Genomic DNA, 19318 nt, shown 5'->3' with positions numbered 1-19318 from the left:
CATTATATTAGGGGGTTATTAGAAGTTGGGTATCGCTGTCAGTAAGCTTCTTAAATAGCATCACATTTTCTTTTTTTCTTTTCTTTTCTCTTTTTTTTTTTGGCCACACGGCTTGTGGGATCTTAGTTCCCCGACCAGGGATGGAACCCATGCCCCTGCACTGGAAGCATGGAGTCTTAACCACTGGACCACCAGGGAAGTCCTGAGATGTCTTACTTAAGAACAACAATGAGGGTGGGATGAATTGGGAGATTGGGATTGACATATATACACTATTGATACTATGTATAAAATAGATAACTAATGAGAACCTACTGTATAGCACAGGGAACTCTACTCAGTACTCTGTGGTGACCTAAATGGGAAGGAAATCCAAAAAAGAGGGGACATATGTATACGCATAGCTGATTCACTTTGCTGTACAGTAGAAACTAACACAACATTGTAAAGCAACTATACTCAAATAAAAAAATTTTTTTAATAAAATAAAATAAAATAGTGCTAGGTGGAAAAAAAAAAGAAAAAGAACAACAATGACCATGAATAGGTGGTGATTTCTGCAACTTACTCATCAGACAGCAAATGATCTAGACTAGCACCATCCAAATAGAACTTTCTGCAGTGATGGAAATGCTCTGTATCTGCCCTGTCCAGTATAGCAGCCCTTGGCAACAAGTGGCTTTTAAGTACATGAACTGTGGCAGTGTGACCAAGATACAGAATTTAAAGTTGTATTTAACCTAATGTAAATGTAAATAGCTATATGTAGCTAGTGGCTACCATATTGGACACTGCAAGTCTAGACCAAAAGCTCTGGTGGGTTTCACACAGTAAGTTAAATTAACCACTGCAAAAGAAATAAAGACAGATGAGAGTGGCTCGAAGAATGAGAAGGACTTACCATCTCCATCTTCTCCATAGGCCAGAAAAGGAGGTATGGTGATGATGCGCTTTTCTCCCACACACATCCCCAACAGCCCTTTGTCCATTCCAGGAATCAGCCAGCCAATTCCCACATATGTGTCATATGTTTTCATGCGATTGTGACTGAAAACCAATGAGAAAGGGGAAAAGTTCCATACCATGAGGGCATTTCCAATTCATCCTTCAAAAGGTTTTTCTTACCCAAAACTCAGCTACCAATGAACTCATACCCATCCCTGGAGAAAAAGCATGTATACATCTTTGTTCCCAATCACAGAGAAGTTGGGAATAAATCCCTTTTCTGATTTCTCCATGGGCATAAAAAAGCAGATGAGAGAGAAAGAACTAAGGGGCATTTCAATGATACTACCACGAATGGCGGGACTTACCTCGAATCAAACAGTGTCCCATCCAAGAACGTTCCATTGTAGTGGTACCTAACAAAATCAGACACCTGGATGGTCCGAGGGCAACTGGGGGGCTTGACGTAAGTGTGAATCTGAACCTGATCTTCCGAATTCCAAATATCCATCAGAAGTACATCAAAATGAAGCACTGAATCTGGGGGGATCACACCAGCTAGAAAATAAAGAGGGTTCACACTGAGAAGCTGCTGCCTTTTGGGCCAGACAAATAAACACCTAGGATGCTGCCAAGGTGAATGGAAGCTAAAAGGGCTCAAGAGGTCACATACAATTCCAAAATGAGCCACGTTCCCTCCTTCTTTTTTCCAAATGAAAAAAAAATCTTTTTGGCCACCCTGTGGCTTGCGGGATCTCAGTCCCCTGACCAGGGATTGAACCCAGGCCATGGAAGTGAAAGCCCAGAATCCTAACCACTAGGCCACCAGGGAACTCCCTCCAAATGAAATTTAAAGAAAAGAGAAAAAACACAAAAATTTCCTCTCAGCAAGGATAACATTCAGTACATGTGTTAATAACACTTCTTTCATATCTAGAATAAATAAACTTTTAAGATGAAATTTTAGCTGTGTGTGTGTGCTCACAGCTTCTCATTTTCCCCTACCCGAAGCTTCCAAAGACTCTAGTCTGCCTGACTGAAGAGCCTGCAAATGTTCTGGTGGTTTCGGCAGATGTGTTTACAAGCACAGAACAAACACTTACAAACTCCTTCACTTCCGTAGGCCAGCTTTGGGGGGATCTTCACAAAACGCCTCTCATTTACACACATCCCGACCAGAGCTTGGTCCATCCCTGCAATCAGTTGTCCTTTTCCCACAAACACGTTGAAAGTGGAGTCTCTGTCATAGCTGAAGACCCAAAAGGTAGGGAGAGAGAAGGAAAAGTATAAATAATCCTTCCCTTAGTGAAACTAACCTGTAAAAATGTACCCATGGACAGAGTGAGGTCACTGCAAAGTAAAAAGCCCACAGAGGAGTTACTGATGCAGGAAATATCTTCATTGGACAGTACTTGCAGGGCTGGAATTTTTTAATTACCTTGAATATTGCCAGCAAATCTAGTCAGATAAGCATCAGCGTAACTTTCTCTAGAAAAAAATATATGTTGTTTGTTGTGAAATATCTACCAATTCTTCCATTAAAAAAAAAAATCGTTTACTCCATTTCTATGTGATTGGTACCTAACAGCAACATCACAGATACTCATGTGCAAATTAACACTAATTTTCTTTTTTTTTCTTTTAAGTCAATAAGTTAAACAAAGAGGCAGCATGGTGTAGCAGGAAGTGCACTTAAACTCTCTTAATCTCAGTTTCCTCCACTGCAAAATGTGAGTGATGATAATAGCCATCACAAGATCCGTACCATAAAACAATGTGAAAAGTACTCTGACACCCTAAAGGTTATGCCAATATTACTATACATAATTATTGCAGGTAATAGAAAGTCTGATGTAGTCTTGAAATCACTAATACATGTGTTTTAAAGGCTGACTGGTGATGGCCTTAAGTAGGAAAATAAATATTGGAATCATGGCTATGATCCAAGCTCTCATCCTCTTCCATGTCAAACTTAGCAACAACAAGGGGGTGCCAATTAGGATACTATGCTAGGGGCTTTGGGGGATATAAAAAAGTCCAAGGCATGGACTTTGCCTATAAGTACCTTATATACTGGCAGAGACACCTACAGAGTTTTAGACACTGTGTTTAAGAAAATGACTACAGAGCTTGGTTTATAATAACTAAACACTGGAAATAACTTAGAAGTTCAAGAGTATGGCACTGATTGCATATAAGGCAAGGACATATAATAAAATGCTCTATGGCCATTTTAAAATAACAGATCTCTGCTATAGGGATGTAATGTATAGCATTACTATACGTGACTATAGTTAATAATACTGTATAGTGAATATAGTTAATGGTGACTATAGTTAATAATATTGTGTTGCAGGGCTTCCCTGGTAGCACAGTGGTTAAGAATCCGCCTGCCAATGCAGGGGGCACAGGTTCGAGCCCTGGCCTGGGAAGATCCCACATGCCGCGGAGCAACGAAACCCGTGTACCACAACTACTGAGCCTGCACTCTAGAGCCCGCAAGCCACAACTACTGAGCCCGAGTGCCACAACTACTGAAGCCCATGCACCTAGAGCCCGTGCTCTGCAACAAGAGAAGCCACTGCAATGAGAAGCCCACGCACCGCAACGAAGAGTAGCCCCCGCTCGCCACAACTAGAGAAAGCCTGCGCACAGCAACGAAGACCCAACACAGCCAAAAATAAAAATTAATTAATTAATTAATTTTTAAAAATAATAATAATATTGTGTTGCATATTCAAAGTTGCCAAGAAAGTAAATCTTAAAAGTTATCATTGGGACTTCCCTGGTGGCACAGTGGTTACGAATCCACCTGCCTAAATTGATACAGCCACTATCGAGAACAGTATGGAGGTTCCTTAAAAAACTAAAAATAGAACTACCATATGACCCAGCAGTCCCACTACTGGGCATATACCCTGAGAAAACCATAATTCAAAAAGAGTTGTGCACCACAATGTTCATTGCAGCACTATTTACAATAGCCAGGACATGGAAGCAACCTAAGTGTCCATCGACACATGAATGGATAAAGAAGATGTGGCACATATATACAATGGAATATTACTGAGCCATAAAAAGAAATGAAATTGAGTTATTTGCAGTGAGGTGGATGGACCTAGAGTCTGTCATACAGAGTGAAGTCAGAAAGAGAAAAACAAATACCATATGCTAACACACATATATGGAATCTAAAAAAAAAAGAAAGGTTCTGAAGAACCTAGGGGCAGGACAGGAATAAAGACGCAGATGTAGGGAATGGACTTGAGGACACGGGGAGGGGGAAGGGTAAGCTGGGACGAAGTGAGAGAGTGGCATGGACTTACATACACTACCAAATGTAAAATAGATAGCTAGTAGGAAGCAGCCACATAGCACAGGGAGATCAACTTGGTGCTTTGTGACCACCTAGAGGGGTAGGATAGGGAGGGTGGGAGGGAGGGAGACGCAAGAGGGAAGAGATATGGGGATATATGTATATGTATAGCTGATTCACTTTGTTATAAAGCAGAAACTAACACACCATTGTAAAGCAATTATACTCCAATAAAGATGTTAAAGAAAAAAGAATCCACCTGCCAATGCAGGGGATACGGGTTCGAGACCTGGCTGGGGAAGATCCCACATGCCGCAGAGCAACAAAGCCCGTGCGCCACAACTACTGAGCCTGCGCTTTAGAGCCTGTGAGCTACAACTACTGAAGCCCACGTGCCTAGAGCCTGTCCTCCACAGCAAGAGAAGCCACCACAATGAGAAGCCTGCGAACCACGACGAAGAGTAGCCTCCGCTCGCCACAATTAGAGAAAGCCCGCATGCAGCAGTGAAGACCCAACACAGGGAAAAAAAAAAAAAAAAAGTTACCATCACAAGAAAAAAATTTTTTGTAACTATGCATGGTGATGGATGTTAACTACATTTATTGTGGTGATCATTTTGCAATATATACAAATATCAAATCATTATGTTGTACACCTAAAGCTAATATAATACTATATGTCAATTATACCTCAATAAAAAATAATTTTTAACATTTCTATTCATTGGCATAGAAGGACATACACATGAAGAGAAAAGTGTAGGTTACAGAGCCACATATAAAATAATCCCATTTTGGGCTTCCCTGGTGGCGCAGTGGTTGAGAATCTGCCTGCCAATGCAGGGGACACGGGTTCGAGCCCTGGTCTGGGAAGATCCCACATGCCGCGGAGCAACTGGGCCCGTGAGCCACAATTACTGAGCCTGCGCGTCTGGAGCCTGTGCTCCGCAACAAGAGAGGCCGCGATGGTGAGAGGCCCGCGCACCGCGATGAAGAGTGGTCCCCACTTGCCACAACTAGAGAAGGCCCTCGCACAGAAACGAAGACTCAACACAGTCATAAATAAATAAATAAATAAATAAAAGAACGTGAATTTCTTAAAAAAAAAAAAATAATAATCCCATTTTGAATTTACATATACAGATGCATGTGAAAAATCCACAAGGTGACACGTGAAAATATTACCAATAGTAATCTATGGGTAGGAGATTTCAGGTGACGATTTATTTGTCTTCTCTTTAATTCTCTCTTAATTTCAAAATGATCATGGAATACATGTTCACAGGTTTCACTTCATGGATTCGACCAACTGGAAATTGAAAATATTTTTTCAAATTTCAGATAGTTCCAAAAAGCAAAAACCTGAATTTGCTGCACACTGGCAACTATTTACATAGCATTTACATTGTATTCGGTATCAGAAGTAATCTAGAGATGATTTAAAGTATACAGGAGGATGTGCCTTGGTTATATGCAAATACTACACCGTTTTCTATAAGTGACTTGAGTATCTGAAGATTTTGGTATCCAAAGGGGTCCTGGAACCAATGCCCCATGGATACCGAGAGACGACTGTACTTGTGTAATAAAATGTTAAGGGCTGTTGGAATCTACCTGCCCTTCACTTGGTAAATTACTTCTACTTTTTCCTCATTTTCCTTAATGAACAGCTTGGGAGAGCAGCACAGTCTACCTAACCACTTGTCAGGTCATCTTCCTCAGACCTGCCCTCTCCTTCCCTTTCTCCTCCTAGTTTTACAGTCCATTTCACAGCCTTCCTTTCTCCAAGGTCAGTGAACAGAAAGCAAATGTCCAAGTTCTGGCTGACAAGCCAGAGAACAAAAGCACATCATCAGCTTTGTGCCAAAGTCGGCTCTAGCCTCCACCCTCTGTCTCCGGGGGACGGAAACCCAACTTGGGGAATGCCAGCTCTTCAGTTTCACTTGGCTGGGGCTTTGCCACACCCTGAACCACCATCAAACTGGAGGATTTATGGACCAGAATTCAGGCTTCGAAGACTTCCCAGGCACGGAACTTTATATTTTTCATCCACAGAACCCAAATTTAACGGGAGTTTTTCATAATAACTACTATTTAGAGAGCGTTTATTATGTGTCAGGCACAGGGGTAACCTAAGCTTTTCTATACGCTACCTCATTTAATCCTCATACAACACCTGAAGGTAAGCGCTGATACTCAGGCTCCTGGGAGGTGAAAAAATTTCCCAAGCTCACAAAGTTAGCCAAGTGGGAAAGAAAGCTAGAACCCAGGACTATCTGACTCTTACCCTCCACGCACAGGGCCTCCCTAGATGATGTATAAAAACTGGTATGGCCTCGCAGCATTAATTTATTCATTTGATGACTGCCTAAGCAACATGCTAAAAACAAAAAACACCTTTCCAAAAGAAAATGTATAATTCACATACATGAGAAACTAACAAGCAAGGCCAGTTTTGTCTACAGCTGAAAACTCTGACCATCTGGAAAAATAAAGTTGTTCTCAGCAAGTCTGTGCTGATCAGTACAACTGAAACAAATTCATACGCAGGATCCAGCCAGAAGCTGGTCATGAAAATTATTTCTGCAAGTGCTGGAATTAGCCATTACTCAGCCTGTCCCAGTATCGGGCTGATTTGCAGATGTCCCAATCGAGGTCCTGCAGGAAAGAGATGACAGGCACAAACTAGGCAGCTCCAGGACGCTTTAATAAAGGGGCTGTGTGCAGGGTGCAGAGAAACAATTAAGGGACAATGCAGTACCTCTGGGGACCAGAAGGGAGTGCTGTTGTCACACCCGGACCTGAAGGATCCAGGAATAGAGAGGGAGCTCAGAGCACCTGACAGAAGCTAAGCTAGGACCTTTGGTCTAGGGACACAGCCCATGTGATGACTCTATAGGCAGGAAGCCAGAGGAAAAATATCTCCACCTCACTCTCCTCCCTCCCTCTGATCTCCTGCTGATGCCCCATTGGCTGAACCCAACCACAAGCCGGACTACAAGGGGGTCACTGATATAACCCGTACTATGCACAGGTAGTCCATATAGGTCAACTTCCCAGAGCAAAAAGCAAGTGGAACAGGGGTAGAGTGGACCTAGAAAGGCAAATGGAAATTATGCAGCACATCCAACACCCCCTCTCCTCTCCACCAGCTTATTTTTTCTCCCCTGCTCATTCACTGCTGTAGACCCTTTGATTGCTGCCCCTGACACTTCTACCTTCCTCTGCCCCAAGCGGGGTATGGGAGGTGGCTGCAGCACCCTCCAATGATGCTCTTCCAGCTGATCAGCTCAAGGACCACTACGACAGGAGACATCACGTAACACCCATCATATTCAACTCACTCAAATTCAACTCACTCATCTGCTACAAACAAGCATACGCTGTCTTGCGCTTATTCCTCAAGATAGGTAACTACCCCTGTGGCTGCGTTCTTAAAGCATAAATACTGTGGCTCTACTTCTAAATGCAGGTTTCAACCTGCAGTGAGGATGAACTTTAAAAAGAACATACGGCAAACTGAACACACCCCCTTCTCTAGAGCCCCCAAAGCCCATTCCTAGCCAAGCTCCTAAGCTCTTTTTTTAAAAAGGACTGAGAAAACCAGAGCGGAGACCCTTGCTGTCAAGAGATGGCAACATTTTGGAAGATGGAAAGGGAACGGAGGGGCAGAAACTGACCTAGAAGGGAAGAAACAGAATCTAGGTGTATGCAAAAGGGGATCTGGTCAAGGGTGGACGCCGTGTGCCTCCTAGAGCCTGCGGAGGCCGCGGGGCAGAAGGAAACCTGGAGCATCAAAGTCCGAATTCAGAGCAGCTACACCTCATGCCGGAGCCCCTTCCCCACTCTTAGCAGCTTGGTAACTATAATTTTAAGCTTTATGGAATTATTTAACTGCTTTTAAAACTCTGTGCATCTGTATTGCTTTAAAAATTAAATTAATTTTAAAACATTTTGCCAAAAATTGACATGCATGTATACTACTTGTTGCTGAGATTATTCTGATCTCAGAGCCAGAAATGAAGTTAAAATGGCCATTACAAAGGGAAGAGAGAATGGCCCTATGGTTAGCAGAGCTGAAGCCCTGATCAACTATGAAAGGAAAAGACAGCTTGCTCTAAATGCCAATTTTAGATTCAGTTTAGACAAATAATAACCAAATACATTACTCCCCCTTGCACCTTTATTGAGGTATAATGGACAAATAAAAAGTGCGTACATTTAAGGTGTATAACTTGATGTTTTGATACATCATGAAATAATTGTCACAATCAAGCTAATTAACATATCCATCACCTCACATAGTTACCATTTTCTTTTTCTTTTTGTAGTAAGGACACTTAAGAATTACATTCTTAGCAAATGTCAAGTACACAATACAGTATTATTAACTATATTCACACTGCTGTACATTAGACTGAATAAATTTCTTTTGAACATTAAAAAGACTGCCATAGTTTGAGAATTCATAACAGAAGGGAAGCAAGTTAATAAAGAGCCAGTCGATTGGGCATGGGAACCGCCTTCTGGTGTCTCAAAGTTGGTCAGATGGCTGGCTTACATGGGACGTGCTTGACGTGAGGACTGTGGTCCTTGCCAAAGCCCTTGGTGAATGAGACTAGAACATTCATGAAATGCACAAAAGCAGAAACTCACCTCCTAGCTGGATGCCTAGCCCTGGGATGACACAGCTGAGATTCAACACACTACCCAGGCTTAATTCCACTGCTGAGCTTGGGCCCAACTCAAGGGAGGGAGGCCAAGCCTGATGATTCTGCCTCCCACCTCCCTCCCCACACCTCTTGCTCCCAAAGGTGACTCTGGGCTACCCAGACCCTTTGCTCAAGAGTATCTTCCTCAAACAACCACCTCTACCAGCAGCTAATGAGCCCTGGCAGGGGGGAAAGGCAAGCCATTAATGATCTGGCAGACTACCTGTCTGCTACCCAGATGGAAAAATGAGAGGAAGAGAGAGAAGGTGAGGGAGAAAAGAGGAGCGAGTAGGAGTGCAGAGGAAGGAAAGGAGAGAACACATCTATTCACACCTCCACGGAGGGTCAGACCCTGACATGCAAGTGGCTGGCTTGGATGGTCTTTGGTGCATTAAAATATCATTAAAAGAAAAGTTTTGCAAAGGAAAGTAAAATCGTTACATTGCTATTGTGGATTTTTGCTTTTAAGCAACTGCACAAGTTAAAATGTCAGCTCTCTATAAATAATTCTTATTTTACACAAGTTCTCAGCCCAGCAAAATATAGCCAACTTAAATAATCAATATGAATGTATAGTTACTTGCAATGACCCACAAATGAAAATTAAAAGCAATGCCATTAATGCAGTGGTTAAGAATCTGCCTGCCAATGCAGGGGACATGGGTTCGATCCCTGGTCTGGGAAGATCCCCCATGCCACAGAGCAACTAAGCCCGTGCGCCACAACTACTGAAGCCCGCGCTCTAGAGCCCGCGAGCCACAACTACCGAGCCCGCGTGCCACAACTACTGAAGCCCATGTGTCTAGAGCCCATGCTCCACAACAAGAGAAGCCACCGCAAATGAGAAGCCCGCGCACCGCAACCAAGAGTAGCCCCCGCTCACCGCAACTTGAGAAAGCCTGCGCACAGCAACGAAAATCAAACGCAGCCAAAAATAAATAAATAAAAATCAATCAGTAAATAAATATTAAAAAAAAAAAAAACAGTGCCATTAAGTCTTCAAAGGGGGCATTAGGTTGGCCTGCCAATAAAAGAATAACTTTTCCTAAAGTTAGCAGAACTGCACTCACTGGGCAGCTTCTCTTTCTTTACATGGCTTTTCTGTAGGAAGGCTTACCATGCAGATCAACAATTTAAATGCTTCCCGCCTAAGTAAGCCAGTCCTGACCTGAGGCTCTCTGCCGCCACTTAACCCTTCTGGTCCACCATGACACTGTCCGAGGTACTGCCCAGCCCACCGGCTCTCTGAGATCCAGTCCTGCAGAAGGGATGAGCCTTAACACCCTTCCACTTAACACATGACTTAACACCCACGTGGTGGGGGGGGGGCCCGGGAACCTGACGCAAATGGGACCAATCAAATGGGAGAGATCCTGGGAATGTGGAATTGAGACAGAATCCAGTGAGTCAGCGTTACTGGACCCAAGAGGTCACGTATGTGGCATGGAAAGCCTGCTGGAGCTCTCTTTCAGGGAAGGGGAAAATGCGGCCCCTCTGCAATCCCTCAGAGAGATCCAGAAAGTCACCTCCATTCATGATTCTGGATCCTCAGGAGGAATTGGAGATCCTTCCAATAAGTTCCCTTCCTTTCTTCTTAAGCCAGCTGGAATGGGTTTCTGGGCCCTCCCTCTACCCTGGCTTGAGTGTAGGGATTTTTTTAAATAGACTTTGGTTTTTTTAGAGCAGTTTTGAGTTCACAAAAAAATGGAACAGAAGATACAGAGATTTCCCACACACCCCCCGCCGCCACCCCGCCACCCCACACACACACAGCCTCCTCCATTATCAGCAGAGTGCATCACCAGAGGGGTACATTTGTTATAATCAGTGACATGTCATTACCACCAAAAGTCCATAGTTTACATCAGGGTTCACTCTTTTTTTTTTTTTAAGTTTATTTATTTTATTTTGGCCGCACGGCACGTGGGACCTTAGTTCCCCAACCGGGAATCAAACCCGCGCCCCCTGCATTGGAAGCGTGGAGTCTTAACCACTGGACCGCAGGGAAGTCCCCCATCAGGGTTCTCTCTTGGTGATGTACATTCTATGGGTTTGGACAAAGGTAAAATAACATGTATCCACCATCAGAGTATCATGCAAAATAGTTTTACCTGAGGGCAGGGATTTTTGTCTGTTTTATCTCTGCTATATCCCAACAACTAGAATAGTAGGTATTCAATAAATATTTGTTGAATGAATGAATATGTAAAATGAAGTTGACCTCTGTTACGAGTCTATGATTCTTTTAGAGCAATGGTTCTCCAAATGTGGTCCTAGACCACTGCATCAGCATCACCTGGGAACTTGTTAGATACACAAATTCTCAGGCCCCATCCCAGACCTACCTAATCAGGAACTGTGTGTAATAAGCTTCAGGTGATTCTGATGCGTGTACAGTTTGAACACCACTGGGTCTGAGCATTTACAACTCTATATACCCAACAGGGCATGTAGTGGTCACACAGTAATATTTATTGAATGTAGAGACCTTAAAGGTCCGCAGACAGGCCTGAGACTGTGCATGAACTGACCAGGATGCCGGTTTTGCCTGCTAAAGATAACAGGAACATGTTAAACTTCAGTCCCTCACTACTAGGAATGCTATGGAACTCCTCAAAAGCTGAATCAAGAGTGGTGGACAAGGAGTTTCCAAGGACTAGAGAGTGAGAGCAGGAGCCCCCCACAGAAACCTGCAGGCGGGAAGCTGCTGTCTTCTCCTTAGATCTGTAGCAACAGCCACAGAGCATATTAACAAGGCCATGGAGGCTCCAAAATAAAATGAAACCACGTCCAAGCCAGTGACCAAGGGCTGAAGGGCTGGGCCTCCTGGCAACTGCAAATGCCCATAAGCTGAAAAGATACCAACTGCCCCCAAGCGCCAGGCACAGACGCAGGAAGAATGCTCTGTGGAAAGAAAGGCCCTTTGTGGTTTATGACTCTGGTCACAGCGACAGCTATCATTTTCTTCTGGGCAAAACCTCCAGATCAACAGCCAAAGCCCAAAGCATGCGGATTTCTCCTTCCCTAAGCTCTTTGTGCAGGAAGAGCAAAGTAACGCCCTAATACTTCATAAATTCCCAAAGGAATAGAGGCCCTAGAAGGAAACTCACATTAATGAATCACCTACTGTGTACCCTGCTCCTACCATTCCATTGTCCACACTGCAGCCAAAGGGACCTTTGTAAAATGCAAATCTGATCCCTCACGTCCCTGATTAACTCTTCAATGGCTTCCCATTGTCCCTCGAAAAGACCAAACTCCATAGCCAGGCAGAGGAGAGCTCTCAAAAGCTGGCTCCTGTCTTTCTCTCTGGCCTCCCTTCACCTCCTCTTTTACCCCCTCTGTCACTCCTCTACTCCCACTCCAAGCTCAGGCTATTTTGAACAGCTTTCACATGCCCTCACTTCCAGGCCTCTGCATATGCTCTTCTCTCTACCAGTCACACCCTTTCTTCCGACCCCTACTCCTCAGCACTCACCCCTCAGCTCCTCCTGGTAAATTTTAATCTTCCTCAGGCTTTATTCCTGCTTTCCCAGAGCTCCATCTTGACCACCCCTCCCCCTCCCCCTCCACACACACACACACACACACACACACACACGACATATAGTTAAGCCTTCTGGGTGCTTCCAAAGCTCCTTGCCGTTCTTCCATCATATACGTGGTGGACTACAGATCATAAACTTTAGACTCTGGCACTAAACTGCCTAGATTCAAAGCCCCACTCCACCACTTGGTAGTTAAGTAGTTAAACTACTTGGTAGTTTACTCCACCTTGGGTAAATTACTTGAACTTCCTGAGCCTCAGTTTCTTCGTTTGTAATGAGATACCTCCCTCACTGTACTGTGAGGTTAAAAGAATTCATTTTAGTTCATATATGTAAAGGCACATGGTAAGAACTGTGTGTGAACTCTATGTGAGAGACAGAAGTGTGTGCTATTATTCTTTCTGTACTTATCACACTATATAATTGTCTGCACTATAAGCGAAAGGGCAGGGAGGGGATACCATCTTCAGGGGCAGACACTGCATACACATTTGCTGAATGGATGGTAGCTCCTCTGTTTTCTTTCCACTGTCCCACACTGCCTCACAGTGACTGCCATCCTAGAGGGTAGAAAGTATTAGACAATTTGTTCCAATGGGAATTATTAACATCAGCACAAGCAGGAAATTCTTACCTATTTTCTAATTAATGAAGCAAATTTAAAAAGATACACAAATGGCCAATAAACTCATGAAAAGATGTTCAGCATCTTTAGCCATTAGGGAAACATGAATCAAAACCACAAGGACGTGACTTCTCTGGTGGCGCAGTGGTTGGGAATCTGCCTGCCAGTGCAGGGGACGTCAGTTCAATCCCTGGTCCGGGAAGATCCCACGTGCCACGGAGCAACTAAGCCCATGCGCCACAACTACTGAGCCTGCGCTCTAGAGCCCGCGAGCCACAACTACTGAGCCCGCATGCCACAACTACTGAAGCCTGTGGCCTAGAGCCCGTGCTCCGCAACAAGAGAAGCCCCCGCAACAAGAAGCCCGTGCACCACAACGAAGAGTAGCCCCCACTCACTGCAACTAGAGAAAGCCTGTGCACAGCAACGAAGACCCAACGCAGCCAAAAATAAATAAATAAATTTCTTTTTTAAAAAAAGAAATGAAAACACACATCCACAGAAAACCTTGTACATGAATGTTCATAACATCATTATTCATAACCAAAAAGTGTAAACAACTCAAATGTCCATCAACTAATGAATAAACAAAGTACAGTATGGAATATTATACAGCCATAAAAACGAATGAAGTACTGATACATGCTACAACATGATGAACCTTGAAAACATTATGCTAAGTGAAAGAAGCCAGACATAAAGCCTGCAAATTCCATGATTCCAAAAAGAGACAGAAAGTAGATTAGTGGTTACCTAGAGCTGAAGGGGAAGGGAGTGACTGCTAATGGAGCCAGCATTTCTTTTTTGGAACAATGAAAATGTTCTGGAATTAGAGACTTGTGGTGATTGCACAACTCTGTGAATATACTAAAAAGTAATGAATTGTATGCTTTAAATGGGTGAATTGTATGGAATGTGAATTATATCTCAATAAAGCTGTTTTTTTTTTTTTAAAAAGAAGCAACTGAAACAATAGTGAGAATGACTATTTCTCAGCACTTGCTATGTGCCATGTGGCATACTAACTAGCTTTTTTATATTCACTCATTGTCTGGAATTTCAAAAAAGGCAAGAGAGGCTAAGAGTACTTTTTAAAAGGTAACTTCAGGAATGAGCCTAGCCCAGCCTCGAACACAAAACAGATGCTCAACAAACATTTCTCTTTACTTAGTCTGGCGATTCACTTAAGAGATTATAGGGCACAGACCTAGGATTATAACAAAGTCTTGGGAAGGAGAGCAGCCTGGAGCTGGAGGAGAAGAGGCCTTGTCAGCGCTAAAGCTAAACTGGAGAGAAGCTGGGAGAGGTGTTGTGATCTTGGGGCAGAGTTTAGGGCTGAAACTGTGGACACGGTGCATGGCCCCGTGGCAAAGTTGAGTGACTTACTCTGGACTACCTCCTGCCCAGGGAGTTTTTGGTAAGGCAGTAAAGGGAGGGCAGTAGTTAACAGGCACAATCCTGGACTTGGATTGTCTGGGTTTGAAAATGATTCCGCTTACACAAGCTTCTTAGCCTCAATGGCCTCAAGTTACCTCACTGGCAAAATGAGGGTAATGATAGTACCTACCTCAGAGAATTGTTAAGAATTAAATGAGTTCGTTATATGGAAGGCACTTAGAACTACCCCGGCACACTGTAATAGCTCCATAGATGTTAGCGGCTGCTATCATCACCTTCGAGAGGCATGTCTGACTAGACACTCAAGGGCCTTTCCGGAAGGAGCAGTAAAGGGAGACCCGCAGGCGGACACCAACATTTGCTCTTGGTGTCTGCTTGCGGGCTGACGACTTTACACCCACTTCGCCTGTGTTCATGCGCAGAGTGGAGATGGAGGGCGTGATCTGTCCTGACCCAGCTGCTGCGCAAGGTCCTATCAAGATTCCCGCTGACCAGGGAAGCAAAAGGGCCGGGAAACTCGCGGCACCCCACCCCCACCCCCCAACACTCCAGGCTGAAGGGGTGAAGGGTCTGGGAAGCTTTGGGGTGGGAAGAGGGAGAGGGAGGAGCGCGGGGCGGAGCTGGGGGAGGTCCGTCGGGAGGGAAAGGCCTGTCCGGAGACAGGGAAGCTGGAGAGTGGGCGCTGCAGCCTCGGAGGTCGGGCCGGCACGCCGGGCGAGGTACCTGGAGTCGAACTTCTGGCCGTCTGGGAACGTTCCCACGTAGTGGTAGCGCACGAAGTCGCCGCTGCGCACGGTGCGGGGACACTCGTCGGGCACGAAGCGCCGCTCGATCTGCAGCTCCGTGTCGGAGCCCAGCCCCAGGCCCGCCACGGGCGCCGCCTGCCCGGTCACCCAGAGCAGCAGCAGGAGCAGCGGCGGCGGCGGGGGCCGCCAACCCCGGGCCCTGATCGCCATCGCGGACAGAGAGGAAAGGAGGGGGCGCGGCGCGGAGCTGGCGAGGCGCGCGGAGCTCGGGTGGCGCGGGTCGGCCTGGGCGCGCGGCGGCGTTTGCAAACGTGGAAAAGACTCCCGGCCCTCCCCGGGCAGCAGCAACCACCCCCTCTCTCCCGCCCCCCGCCCCCAGGCCACATCCGAGGGAGGGGAGGAGCCGCGGCCGCGCGCCAGGACCCGCCTGCTGCGCCCTGAGAAGCCTGGGCCCGCAGGGTCCGGTGGGCTGGCCCGCCTAGGGAAGAGGCGGGCCTTCTTCGGCTGGCGAGTTCAAAGGGGACCCGTCCCCGAGGGAGAAATCGTGAACTCCTCGGGACTGGGCTTCGGCCCAAAGTTGGGAGGGAAAAACTGTTACTACCCAGGCAAACCCGCTGGTCTCTGCCTGTCGCTAGAGACTCTCCGGATTTAGGGCCACCAGAGGCTTCTACGTGGCCGCGGATCCAATAACCCCTTGCTGCTTTGGGGAGGGAGGAAAACTTTTTTTTTTTTTTTTTAATTAGTTTCAAGGCTGGATTCTACGTTGAAAATGACTGAAACCGTCTTCAAGAGTTTTTTCCAGGATTTTCTTTTAATACTCAGAGAAAGGGGGAGACATGAATTGTGAGACTTCCCTGACAGTTGTCCAGACGAAAGTTTTAAGTTGCTAACTGTGAGTGATACTTAATAGCAAACATCCCACCCGCATGACTAAGCCGGTTAAGACCCCACATTAGAGACTCAGATGCTGCGGGAAATTCATTAGAGTAGTTTTAATGCATTCTTAGCTTAGAATTGGTTGTTCTCATTTATTGAAACTTTGGACTAATGAAAGCAAATCACCAAAGGTTTCTCAACTAGTTTTGGAAGCAAAACCTGGCAAAGATAGCAAGAGAGAGAGAGAATGTGGGCGCCAACCTAATTTATAACTAGAAATGCAAAAATGCTAATAAATTGTGACTAAATTGAATCCAACAACTTATTAAAGAAAAAAAACACAATTATGCGGACTATTTAGGTGACCTGCAAATTGTGTCCTCTGTAAGATGAAGATAAAACGTGCTAATTTTTTAAAAAATGATAATTATTAGATTATTATAGATTTTATTAGATCCAGGATCTAATGAGAAACTACACGTAGCCCTAAAGAAATGTTCATTATTCCTAAAGAGCTTATTCTATTGAAATAGAAAACCTATTAATACAATTCATCCTAACACTGGTTATTTATAGGTGGTTGAATTTGGGGTGATCATTTTCTTCCTTCTATGTACTTTTCAGTAGTTCTTTATGGTTTTTAATAACAATGTCAGGTTTTACACAGAAACAAACAAACAAAAAAGTCAACCTGGTTCCAGTCAGGAATCTTCCACTCCCTTACTGTGACTGTGGGCAACGCATGCCACCTTCTGGGCCTCGGTTTCTTCATCTGTAAAATGAAGGGGTTGATTTCTAAGACTTCTTCCAATTCTAAAAGCCTATGATCCTGTGAGAGAGAAGACATTCCAGAATGGAAAAGAAGACAGATGTAGGAAGAAACAGGCCAGGCAGTGACCGCCACTTCCATTTTGCCTTGTAGTGCTTCCAAGTGGTTTGATTTCTTGTCATTCCTTTTATTTTATTTATTTATTTATTGGCCAAGCTGAACATCCAGGGATTGAACTCAGGCCCACGGCAGTGAAAGCACTGAGTTCTAACCACTGGACCACCAGGGAATTCCCTTGTTATTCCTTTTAAAATGTTAATTATCTGATCAAACAGTATGTGTGCTCTATAATGTCTCTTTAAATCCTAACAGACATTCTTTGAATTGGATTTCTGTAGCAATTTACCAAAGGGAAAATTTACATCTTGGCATTACTGACTACATTATCATAAGAACTAATTAAAATCAAGCTGAGATTTTAAAGAAAGGATTTCCATTAAACTTCTGGGGGTGACTTTGTGAGGACTTGTCAAGTCTAAAAACTGTAAATCCAGTCAAGAAGAGTCAACAGTATACTAAAAGCTCAGAAAGGTAAAGATAGGGGGAAGAGGGAGCAGGTGAGAGACAGGAACCAGAAAGAAGGGAAAGGTACTGGAATTTTTTTAAAGGAGCGGGGAGAGAAGTGAGAGAGAAAGCAAGAAGGGAAACACAGAAGAGGAGAATCAGTGAGAGAACAGAGAGCCAAGGAACAAGAGAACGTGACATAGTCAGAGGCAAGGACATAATAGGAGAAACATCCAAAAGGTCTGAGGCCAGGATGGGGGCGTGGAACAACATGGAGAAGGAAGCGAAGGGGGATCTGAAACAGGATCGGTCTGAATGAACGTCAGAAAACTAGGTTCTTTCTATCCACCTCTATACAGGAAGTTAGCGGAAAAATTACAAACATAATCCGGCAAGTAAAGCAGGGCACTAAAGAAAGAATCCCAGTTTTCATTGAGCCTGAAATAAAGGACTCATGCATGAATCAGATCTTCCAAGAGCAGTAAACCCTGGGGGCTAAGCTTTGTAAGCTATTAACGTTAGCTTGGCACGCACTGAGTGGGGGATAAAGAAAAGGCCAGTATTAAGAAAAACATCCCCCCCCAAATTCATCTGAGTTGACCTGAGGCAAAAGTGAAGTAGGAGAAATGTTTCCAGCAGTGTCTCCTCTCCCTCCCCAAGAGTTTCCAAGAAATTCTCCCACCTTCAGTATTTGACAACACACCTGGAGTCACCATGTGGTTTGATGAAAAACCGTGGACTAGAAATCACACCACCCTGGTTGTAGGGCCACTCATGCCCCTACTCTCTGAGCCTCAGTTTCCTTATTTGTAAGATGTCTTGCCTACCTCCATAGAGTTTCTATGAGGATCAAGTGAAGCAATTTATGAGGGATGGAAATCTGCAAAGTACTGTGTAAATGTAAGGAATCACATTTATCTATGAGTGAGAGAAGACCCAACTCAAAAATCACTTAACCCATAAAGATGGATACTGTCTCTCAGCAGAGAAAGTCTGGATGGGAAGCAGCTGCAGGAGTGGTTAATAAAGTGTCGCTAGAACATCCTCAAGGGCTCAGGTGTCTTCTCCTGTCCTTCTCAGGGGGTTCACTGCTCCCCCTCATGATTCCAACACGGCTCCCCCAGATCCAGCTACCACATGCAGGGAGCGCCACCCTGAGGCAGAAAAGGGATCTTTTATCTTTCCAAGTATCCTTTATGAAGAGCAAGCATTTCCAGAAAGCCTCCCTCCTACAGACCTCCCCTCATGTCTCATTGACTGAAACTGTATCCCATGCCCATTGCTAACCTATCAGTGGAAGAGAAATAGGATTACTACGATTGGTTTAAGACTAATCAAGATTCATCTTGAGAGAGCAAGGAAAGAGTCTCGACTCTCTAACCAGCCTCCTCTGAAGTAGATGGCTCCCTAAGCTTCCTGAACAAAACCAGAGTGCTGTGAGCAAGGAAGTTAAGGAGGAATGGCAATTGGTTTGTCAACCAACAGGTTTTGTCAGTTACGTTAGATGTCTCCCCTTTCCCTCCAAGCATCAAGTAAAGCACATTGTCTGCAATTTTTCCTCTAATCCTACTGGTTACTAAATAGAATACCAGTTTAAATTATTAGAAATAATAATACGGGACTTCTCAAATGTTTCTACTGTGCTGCAGAGAACTGTGGACATGGACCCTTGGGAGCTTACTACTTGACCAGAATTCTTTGAAGTCTGGTGTTTAGCAGGGGGAAAGGGGGGAGACAGATTCTGCAGTCTACCCTCTAATCTAGCCATGATTCATCAGCATGTAATAGGATGTGATCTTTCCCTTTAACTCATTTTTTT

The 19318-nt window shown here is 44.5% G+C and overlaps 1 protein-coding gene across 1 annotated transcript in view; it reads right to left on the bottom strand.

Annotated features, from left to right (window-relative positions):
• The window catches only part of FKBP9 (FKBP prolyl isomerase 9), a 48233-nt gene extending 32584 nt beyond the window's left edge, over window positions 1-15649 (bottom strand). Inside the window, exons 1-4 of the mRNA XM_082471879.1 lie at window positions 15268-15649; window positions 2049-2194; window positions 1314-1503; window positions 902-1047 (exon numbers count right to left, since the gene is read on the bottom strand). Of these exons, the coding sequence (XP_082328005.1) occupies window positions 902-1047; window positions 1314-1503; window positions 2049-2194; window positions 15268-15500 (715 nt within the window). The 5' untranslated portion in view covers window positions 15501-15649. The remainder of the gene's footprint in view (window positions 1-901; window positions 1048-1313; window positions 1504-2048; window positions 2195-15267) is intronic.
• Between the last annotated feature and the right edge of the window lie 3669 nt (window positions 15650-19318).

The sequence above is a fragment of the Balaenoptera physalus genome (genome assembly GCF_965194825.1).
Source record: "Balaenoptera physalus genome assembly, chromosome: 8".
NCBI lineage: Eukaryota > Metazoa > Chordata > Mammalia > Artiodactyla > Balaenopteridae > Balaenoptera > Balaenoptera physalus.
The sequence above is the reverse complement of the archived record's forward strand: the minus strand, read 5'-3'. Positions and strand labels throughout refer to the sequence as shown.